This window comes from Mandrillus leucophaeus, unplaced genomic scaffold (genome assembly GCF_000951045.1).
Source record: "Mandrillus leucophaeus isolate KB7577 unplaced genomic scaffold, Mleu.le_1.0 Scaffold350, whole genome shotgun sequence".
Lineage (NCBI taxonomy): Eukaryota > Metazoa > Chordata > Mammalia > Primates > Cercopithecidae > Mandrillus > Mandrillus leucophaeus.
The window spans coordinates 540618-550800 of NW_012103699.1; the positions used below are offsets into that span (position 1 = coordinate 540618).

Sequence of the window (10183 nt, forward strand, 5' to 3'; positions counted from 1 at the left end):
GTAATTCAGTGACATTACCAACTACTATTTTTTCTACCAGAATTGTGTTAGCTCTCTTATTACAAGTTGAATCTCTCTCTTTTTTTTTTTTTTTTTGAGATGGAGTCTCGCTCTGTCACCCAGGCTGGAGTGCAGTGGTGCGATCTTGGCTCACTGCAAGCTCCATCTCCTGGGTTCACGCCATTCTCCTGCCTCAGCCTCCCGAGTAGCTGGTACTACAGATGCCCGCCACCACGCCCGGCTAATTTTTTGTATTTTTAGTAGAGACGGGATTTCACCGTGGTAGCCAGGATGATCTTGATCTCCTGACCTCATGATCCGCCTGCCTCGGCCTCCCAAAGTGCTGGGATTTACAGGCGTGAGCCACCATGCCCGGCCTACAGGTTGAATATCTCTTAACTGAAATTCTTGGGACCAGAAATGTTTTGGATTTCAGATTTTTTTTGGATTTTGGAATATTTGCATTCCACAAGCCAAATCGAAAATTCTAAATCTGAAATGCTCCAATGAGTATTACCTTTGAGAATCATGTCAGCACTCAAAAAGTGTAAGATTTTGGAGTCTTTTCAGATTTTGGATTTTTGATGTTCAACCTGTACTTGAAATAAAATCAGCCATTGATTGAGGCCCTGAATTTTTTGTTACTAGTAGATCCAAGTGCACCATAAAATTTTGGTTAACATTTAATATTCAACTTTTAGCATTGTTACTTTAGTTTTTTAATCTTTTCTGTACCATCCTTTCTGTTGCAGTGTAAAGCATAGTTTGTGTTGTAAAGAACACCAAACTTTGTTTGTCCTGATTGTGACTATTATGATCTGTTTCGTTGAGACAGGGTCTCATTTTGTAGCCTAGGTTGGAGTACAGTGGTACGATCTCAGCTAACTTCAGCCTCAACCTCCCAGACTCTAAAGATCCTCACACCTCAGCCTCCCGAGGAGCTAGGGTTGCAGGTGCATGCCACCATTCTCGGCTAATATTTATATTGTTTCTAGAGACGGGCTTTCGCCCTGTTGACCAGGCTCGTCTTGAGCTCCTAGGCTCAAGCATCAAGCAGTTGGCCTGTCTTAGTCCCCCAGAGTGCTAGCATTACAGGTAGCAGTGACTGCATCTGGACATGACCTTTTTTTTTTTTTTTGAGAAAGAGTCTCGCTCTGTCACCCAGGCTGGAGTGCAGTGGTGTGATCTCAGCTCACTGCAAGCTCCGCCTCCTGGGTTCGAGCAATTCCCCTGCCTCAGCCTCCCAAGTAGCTGGGACGACAGGCGCCCGCCACCGCGCCCAGCTAATTTTTTGTATTTTTAGTAGAGATGGGGTTTCACCATCTTGGTCAGGCTGGTCTTGAACTCCTGACCTTGTGATCCACCTGCCTCAGCCTCCCAAAGTGCTGGGATTACAGGCGTGAGCCACTGCGCCTGGCCTTTTAATGAATATTTTTAAATTAAACTAGTTTGATTTTTCAAGAGCTCTATTTTCTGTGTGTTTTGTACCACTCTGTTCTTATAGATGGACGTAATACCTTACCTTTCTGATTTTGATCTTTCAAAGGATTTTATAATTTTTTTTTTTTTTTGCTAGGTCAATTTCCTCTAATTTGCTTTTTTCTATTTTGTTGTTTTGAGCTCTTCCCTATTAAGATTTTTTTCCTGGCTGTCTTAAGATTATGAAGGAAAGACTAAACTGATTTGGAAATTGCAAGCGTATGGTTGGCACTAGTTGACCTTGAGTTTCACTATCGGGTGATCTGGTTGGCCATTTCCTAGGGAATTAATAATATGAAGTCTTTAGGTCTTTTTCTTTTAGACTAGTTGGCTTCCAGAGAAAATAGTTCCAATCTCTTGACTGGAGGGTGGTAAGCGAATGGTTTCCAGTGTTCTAGGGTCTAGTTGAAGAATAGAGATTGGGGTGGGGGGATTCTTAGTGTTTAGATGTGTTCATGAATCCCCCTAATTTCAGCATTACATCTGTACCTGTGCCTTCAACAGTTGTTAGCATCTTCCAGGCTAGGAGCCCTCTCCTACTATCTTCAGAGAATAAAGCTGTAGAAGGGCAGTCACCTTGCAACCTGAAATGAGGTGGGGATCTAGGCATCTAAGTAATTTTCAGTCTTCACCCAGTGCTCCTTGTATGAGGCTCCCCACTGCCCTTTTTTATTTTCATAGGCACTAGGGCAGTCAGTAATTACTGAGGGTTCTATGGTAAACTGGGTTGGTTCTTGACTTTCCTCACTGCTGGTATGAGGTTTAGCCTTCTTTGGTGCCCTTCATTCATTCATCTGCTTTCTGATTTGCAAATTGTGTTGCTTTTCTCTATTTTCCCCCATTTTTAGAGGTTTATATCATTTCAGAAATTGCATTTTTATACCATATATATGACATATTAGTATATATAGATACACACAGACACACACACACATATATAAAATGCCCCCAAACCCCCGCCACACACATATTTATACTGTATGTGTCATATGCACTCACATGTGTGCAGTCATTTTACAGATGGGATCATTAACATATTACAGACTTTTTTCCCCCCAACTTAGTAGTATAACTTATAAATCTTTCGAAATCAGCACATCCACATCTACTGAATAGATATATCATAATTTATTTAATTAGTTTCTAACACAAAGACATTTTGGTTACTTCCCATATTTTTCCTTTTAGACAGTTCAACAATGAATATAGTATTTGCATACTTTTAACATTTTAAGTGCTCTCTTCATGTTTTCTTTTTTCCTCAGTGAATTTTATTTTATTTTTGGCCACAGATCAAATTGAAGACATTTCAAATATTTCCAATTAATTAATGATCATCGTATGAATGCATATTTGTGTGTGTATATGTATACATAAAAATTTGATACCCCTTGTGAGTAGAGAACACAGACAGCTAAGATTCTATCCTCTTGTCCTGAGATGGGTTGGGAATAAAACTAGAGGTACAGTGGTAGTTGGAGTTCTGTGGAGAAATTGAATGCCTCTGGAGAATAATCTTCTATATTCTGGCAGTGGAAATCCCCTAGAGTAAACTAGATCCCGGATGAATCACGTAAAGCCTGTCAGTTAATAAATCCGACTAACAGTAGCACCAAGCAAGTTTTAATAGGGCATTCTTGATAATCTCTTGTTAAACTCAGAGAACCTGCAGTATCTATAAAACAAGAATAAGCTGGGCATGGTAGCTCACACCTGTAATCCCAGCACTTTGGGAGGCCACGGTGGGCAGATCACCTGAGGTCAGGAGTTCAAGACCAGCCTGACCAACATGGAGAAAACCCGTCTCTACTAAAAATACAAAACAGCCGGGCATGGTGGTACATGCCTGTAGTTCCAGCTACTTGGGAGGCTGAGGCAGGAGGATCGCTTGAACCCAGGAGGCGGAGGTTGTGGTGAGCCGAGATCACGCCATAGCACTCCAGCCTGGGCAACAAGAGTGAAACTCCGTCTGAAAAAAAAAAAAAAAAGAATAAGATGCATTGAAAAAGAAAAAAACAAGAAAGACTTGGAGATAAAAATCTAAATTAGGCCAGGCACAGTGTCTCAGGCCTATAATCCCAGCCCAGCACTTTGGGAGGCCAAGGTAGGCAGATCACTTGAGCTCAGGAGTTCCAGACCAGCTAAGCAACATGGTGAAACCCTGTCTCTACTAAAAATACTAAAATTAACCGGATGTGGTGCTTGGTGCCTATAATCCCAGCTGCTCAGAAGGCAGAAGCATGAGAATCATTTGAACCCATACCGCTGCACTCCAGTCTGGGCAACAGAGAGAGACTCTGTCTCAGAAACAAAAACAAAAACAAAAAATCTAAATTAAAATTCAGAAGAGCTGGGCATGATGGCTCACGCCTGTAATCCTAGCACTTTGGGAGGCCGAGGCAGGTGGATCACCTGAGGTCAGGAGTTTGAGACCAGCCTGACCAATATGGTGAAACCCCATCTCTGCTAAATATACAAAAATTAGCTTGGCATTCCCAGCTATTGGGGAGACAGGAGAATTGCCTGAACCCTGGAGGTGAAGGTTGCAGTGAACCGAGATCGTGCCATTGCACTCTAGCCTGGGCAACAGAGCAAGACTCTGTCTCCAAAAAAAAAAAAAAAAAAATTTCAGTAGAGCATTAAGAATTTTAAATGGAGGCAATCTTCAGAAAGTATAAAAAAAGCAGCGATGGAAATTTTCGAGAAAAGATATGTTGTATAGTGTATTAATCTAAGAAGGGGGAAGTATGAAAATAGAGGAGAGAGGCCAGGCACAGTGGCTCACGCCTGTAATCCTGGCACTTTGGGAGGCTGAGGTGGGCGGATCACCGAGGTCAGGAAATCAAGACCATCCTGGCCGACACGGTGAAACCCTGTCCCTACCAAAATACAAAAATTAACTGGGTATGATGGCAAGCGCCTGTAGTCCCAGCTACTCAGGAGGCTGAGGCAGAGGAATCGCTTGAACCTGGGAGGTGAAGGTTGCAGTGAGCTGAGATTTTCACTCCACTCCATCCTGATGACAGAGCAAGACTCAGTCTCAAAAAAAAAAAAAAAAAAAGCAAGTAACTAAAAGAAAAATTCCAGAACTGACAGACACAAATCTTTACACTGAAATTGCTCACTAGGTACTTAATAAATTAATAGAGAGTCATACCATAGTACATCATTATGAAATTATAAAATATCAAGAATGAAAAAATCACCACAAAGGAATGAGAAACCAAATGAAAGTTATGGTTTATAACCCCTTAAGCAAAGAAGCAGTACATTCAGAAGGATTCAGAGCTCTGAAGGAAACAATTTTTAACCTAGAATTCTGTACCTCATTAAACTCTCAATCAATGAAGTTTGAGGGTAAGGATGTATTCATATATGTAAGGACAATGAATATTTACATCCCATGTACCTTTTTAAGGAAGCTACTCAATGGTGAGCTCTAGTACAGATGCGATAACCAAGGAAGAAGAAGATGTGAGATTCAGTTAACAGTGGATCTAGCTCAAGAGAAAGCGAGGAGGATTCCCAGGATGACAGCTGTTAGAGCAGACCCAGAGAGATACCACCTAGACGCTGTTGTGGAAAATAGCTCTCTAGGGTGCAGAGATTGGGTGAATAAGGGGAAATTGGATACAATGCTTGATTTAATGAAATAAAATAATGTGAAAGAGATACAAAGGAAGATATAACATGCAGAAAAGTAGTTGGAAACTCTTTGAAAAATAAAATGCTGTATAAGAAAGGAAGGTTATCAAATGTACTACTAATTTCTGCAGGGAGCCACATTTACATGTGTTATGAATACTATATTGTAAAAATGAAAGATAACTATAGGAAGGATGGTAGAGGGCAGATATGGGTGTTGATAAGAAAGAATCCCCATTGCTCACAGAGGATAAACTTTATAAATAAGTCAGCAGGCCAGGGATGTTGGCTCATGCCTATAATCCCAGTGCTTTGGGAGACTGAGATGAGCAGATCACTTGGGGTCAAGAGTTCAAGATCAGCCTGGCTAAAATAATGAAACTTCATCTCTACTAAAAATATAAAAATTAGCTGGGCATGGTGGCGCGTGTCTGTAGTCCCAGATAGTTTGGAGGCTAAGGCAGGAGAATTGCTTGAACCTGGGAAGAAGAGGTTGCAGTGAACTGAGATCACACCACCGCACTCCAGCCTGGGTGACAAGAGTGAGATTCCATCACACACACACAAAAATAAATAAAACAAATAGTATATTATTAAAAGTAAGAGATGACTATAACAGATGTTAACACTTTGGAGGTGGAAAAAGATTTTTATCCTCTTGTTGGTTTTTCATTATGAGTCTAGATTTGTTTTTAATGATGTATATGTATTGTTTTGATAATTTTAAAAATGTAGCCATGCAGGCACATATTGTAAAGGTCAAATGTTTTAGCAATCTTAGTTATATCAGTTACGTTTTACATTTAATGAATTTAGCTAAAGAACATGCATGGATTTCTCAGAAGAGAGCTATAGTTAAGGTTGTAAGTTCTGGAGGTAAATGACTTAGATTTAACTACTTTTGGGGGTAGATTAACCTCTTAAATCCCAGTCCCCTTTTTTTTTTTTTTTTGCTGTGTTTTGTTGTGTTGCTTTTGTTTTTCTTATTTATTTAAAACCCTAATCTCTTAAACTATAAAGTGGGGCTGATAATGACATGTATCTCGTAGGGCTATTGTGAGGATTGAATGAGATGGTCTGTTCAAAGCGTGTCAAAGTAACCAGCATGTAGTAAGTTCTCAGGAAATGTTATCTTAAAATAATAATAAAATGATTTACCAGAATGAACACACTGAAGCAGTAAGTTCCATAATTAATTTTATACAAGTTAGTAGTAACTAAAATTAATTTTATCTGTTCTTTAAAACATCATGGAAATCATTGATTACAAAATTATTGGATATTCTTTATTACATTGAAAAATGAAGCTAGCCAGGTGTGGTGACTCACGCCTTTAATCTCAGCACTTTGGAAGGCCGAGGTGGGCAGATTGCTTGAGCTCAGGAGTTCAAGATCAGCCTTGGCAACATGACGAGACTCTGTCTCTACAAAAAATACAAAAATTAGCCGGGTATGGCACACCTGTAGTCCCAGCTACTTGGGAGGCTGAGGTGGGAGGATCATTTGAGCCCAGGGGGCTGAGGCTGCAGTGAGCCATGATAGTGCCTGAGGAATAGAGCAAGACCCTGTCTCAAAAAAAAAAACAGAGAAAGAAAGAGAAAGAAAAGAAAGAAAAAGAAGGGAGGGAGGGAGGGAAAGAAAAGAAAACAAAAGAAAATGAAAGAAAAATGAGAGGCCAGGTACAGAAGCTTGCTCCTGTGATCCCAGCTACTCAGGAGTCTGAGGTGGGAGGATCTCTTGAGCCTAGGAGTTTGAGGCTGAAATGCGCTGTGATTGTGCCACTGCACTCCAGCTTGGTTCAGAGAGTGAGACCCTGTCTCTTATTAAAAGAAAAACGAAGGCTGTAGTTTTATAAGAATATAAATAGTGAGCCGAGATCGAGCCACTGCACTTCAGCTTGGGTGACAAAGCGAGACTCCATCTCAAAAAAAAAAAGAAGAATATAAACTTACAGGTAGTACAATCTGGGATTATATCCTTACTCCACTATTTTCTGAGATATATTATGATAAAAATATTATACTCATAATAACTTGGAGAAGCTTTTTTCTTTTTTATTTCCACTTTATTAAGGTATAGTTTACATAAAATTGATGACTTTTATGTTTAAAATTTGATGGGTTTTGACAAAAGTCTACAGTATTATAACCATCACCGTGATCGTAATAGAACATTTCCATCATCAGAAGAGCCTCTTAGCCTCTTTGAAACCCAGTTGCTTTGCCTGTAACATAGAGATAAAAGCCAGCGACCTCAGGTGGCTGTATACACAGGACTAATATATACAGTCCCTGGCACATAGAAGACATTGCTAGTGTTCTTATCATACTCATCATTTTTTTTTCTCTTATTTTCTAGCTTCTGAAAGTTCTGCTGAAGACAGTGAGCAGGAAGATGAGAGAGGTGCTCAAGACATGGATAATAATGGCAAAGAGGAATCTAAGATTGATCGTTTGACCCACAACAGAAATGATCTTATTTCAAAAGAGGAACAGAACCCTTCATCTTTGCTAGAAGAAAACAAAGTTCATGCAGATTTGGTAATATCCAAACCAGTGTCAAAATCTCCAGAAAGATTAAGGAAAGATATAGAAGTATTATCTGAAGATACTGATTATGAAGAAGATGAAGTCACAAAAAAGAGAAAAGATGTCAAGAAGGACACAACAGATAAATCTTCAAAACCACAAATAAAACGTGGTAAAAGAAGGTATTGCAATACAGAAGAGTGTCTAAAAACTGGATCACCTGGCAAAAAGGAAGAGAAGGCCAAGAACAAAGAATCACCTTGCATGGAAAACAGTAGCAACAGCTCTTCAGACGAAGATGAGGAAGAAAAATCAAAAGCAAAGATGACACCAACTAAGAAATACAATGGTTTGGAGGAAAAAAGAAAATCTCTACGGACAACTGGTTTCTATTCAGGATTTTCAGAAGTGGCAGAAAAAAGGATTAAACTTTTAAATAACTCTGATGAAAGACTTCAAAACAGCAGGGCCAAAGATCGAAAAGATGTCTGGTCAAGTATTCAGGGACAGTGGCCTAAAAAAACGCTGAAAGAGCTTTTTTCAGACTCTGATACTGAGGCTGCAGCTTCCCCACCCCATCCTGCCCCAGAGGAGGGGGCGGCAGAGGAGTCACTACAGACTGTGACTGAAGAGGAGAGTTGTCCACCCAGTGTAGAACTAGAAAAACCACCTCCAGTCAATGTCGATAGTAAACCCATTGAAGAAAAAACAGTAGAGGTCAATGACAGAAAAGCAGAATTTCCAAGTAGTGGCAGTAATTCAGTGCTAAATACCCCTCCTACTACACCTGAATCGCCTTCATCAGTCACTGTAACAGAAGGCAGCCGGCAGCAGTCTTCTGTAACAGTATCAGAACCACTGGCTCCAAACCAAGAAGAGGTTCGAAGTATCAAGAGTGAAACTGATAGCACAATTGAGGTGGATAGTGTTGCTGGGGAGCTCCAAGACCTCCAGTCTGAAGGGAATAGCTCACCAGCAGGTTTTGATGCCAGTGTGAGCTCAAGCAGTAGTAATCAGCCAGAACCAGAACATCCTGAAAAAGGTGAGAAGGAAAATGTATACATTGACATATTTTAGGATTTCCCCTCTTAAAGCTTCAATGATTTCACAGTATCTCTTGTTATAACGTGAGGCGATTAAGTGTCGTATTTGTGTGAACATGGTAAAAATGGAAATTTTAAAGGTAATTTGAAAATGAATAGTGGAATGCATTTAAAAGCTTGAGAAGGCTTTAATGTGCTTTGCTTGAGCCATCCATGACATTTTATTGTGGACCAGAACACATGCTAGAAATTGCACCCAGGCCCAAATCCAAACCTGTTTGAGAATTCATTATATGCAGTGGTTGACTATATGGCATGAGCAGCTTAAATCTATTTCTGTAACATTGTTTTTGCAATTGTAATGTGCAGTTTCTCACGAACATTTTGATTTATTGACAGACCCCTCCACCCTTAACCAAATACTGTATGTAGGGGTTTGGAGCAACCAACTGTCCAGGCACTGCTTTCCTCAGACAACCGTGTCAAACTGATTTTCAAGCCTGACTAACTTGTGTGAGTTTGTAAAGGAATTTGATGCTTTCTTAGATGCATAGCTTCCAAATTGAAGGACCAATGTGTACGTTAATAACCTACAGTAATACTTTTTGATTTTCCGTGAAATTGTTAAAAGTGGAAATTCAAATCGGTACCTTCCCAAAGTATTAGTGCCTTTCGATGGTGCCATAGCCATACTTCTGTCATCATTTTTCTTATAAACCACTTCATTCAGGTAGCTTTAAATCAGTATACTCTAGGCTGACACCTGGCTTTGGAACACACTTTTCCATTGTAAAGACAGAGCAGAGCACTAGGGTATGTTTTTTATATACCATAAAAGATTTTAGAATGCTAGCTTTAGGTTTTTAGCAGAGCTTAAAAGAGATACGGTCTAGATCAAATTAGTTAATTCTGTGTTTTCTAAGGAATCTTGACTTAAAACATTTCTGTTTTAAAATAAATTAAAAATATACTTGCAATTAAATTGAAATGTTCTTTGCTTTTTTCACATTTATAAGTATAACTACTATGATTTTATCTGTGCCATACTATCTCATGGAACTGAACTATCCAAACATGACTAGTTTTCAAAATGAAAGAATCCTTTATTTCAGAATATTAGACAGGCTTTCAACAATAAAATTTTACTGACCAGGTGTGGTCACCACGCCTGTAATCCCAGCAATTTGGGAGGTCAAGGTGGTGGATAGCTTGAGTCCAGGAGTTCAAGACCAACCTGGACAACATGGCAAAACCCCATCTCTACCAAACATACAAACATTAGCCAGCTGTGGTGGTGCATGCCTGTAGTCCCAGCTACCTTGGGGGCTGAGGTGGGAGAATCACTTGATCCTGGGAAGGCTGCAGTGAGCCAAGATCACGCCACTGCACTCCAGCCTAGGTGATAAAACAAGACCCTATCTCAAAAAAAAAAAAAGGAAAGAAAAAAACAGGTTTTACTGTTACAGGTTTTTTGGTTTTTTTTTTTTT

At 39.7% G+C, this 10183-nt stretch overlaps 1 protein-coding gene across 3 annotated transcripts in view; it reads left to right on the forward strand.

The window, feature by feature from the left end:
* ARID4B (AT rich interactive domain 4B (RBP1-like)) overlaps positions 1 to 10183 on the forward strand; it is a 178557-nt gene that overhangs the window by 151830 nt on the left and 16544 nt on the right. For all 3 annotated transcript variants that reach the window (XM_011989362.1, XM_011989365.1, XM_011989364.1), the window contains one exon: positions 7483 to 8694. In XM_011989362.1, coding sequence (XP_011844752.1) covers positions 7483 to 8694 — 1212 coding nt within the window. The remainder of the gene's footprint in view (positions 1 to 7482; positions 8695 to 10183) is intronic.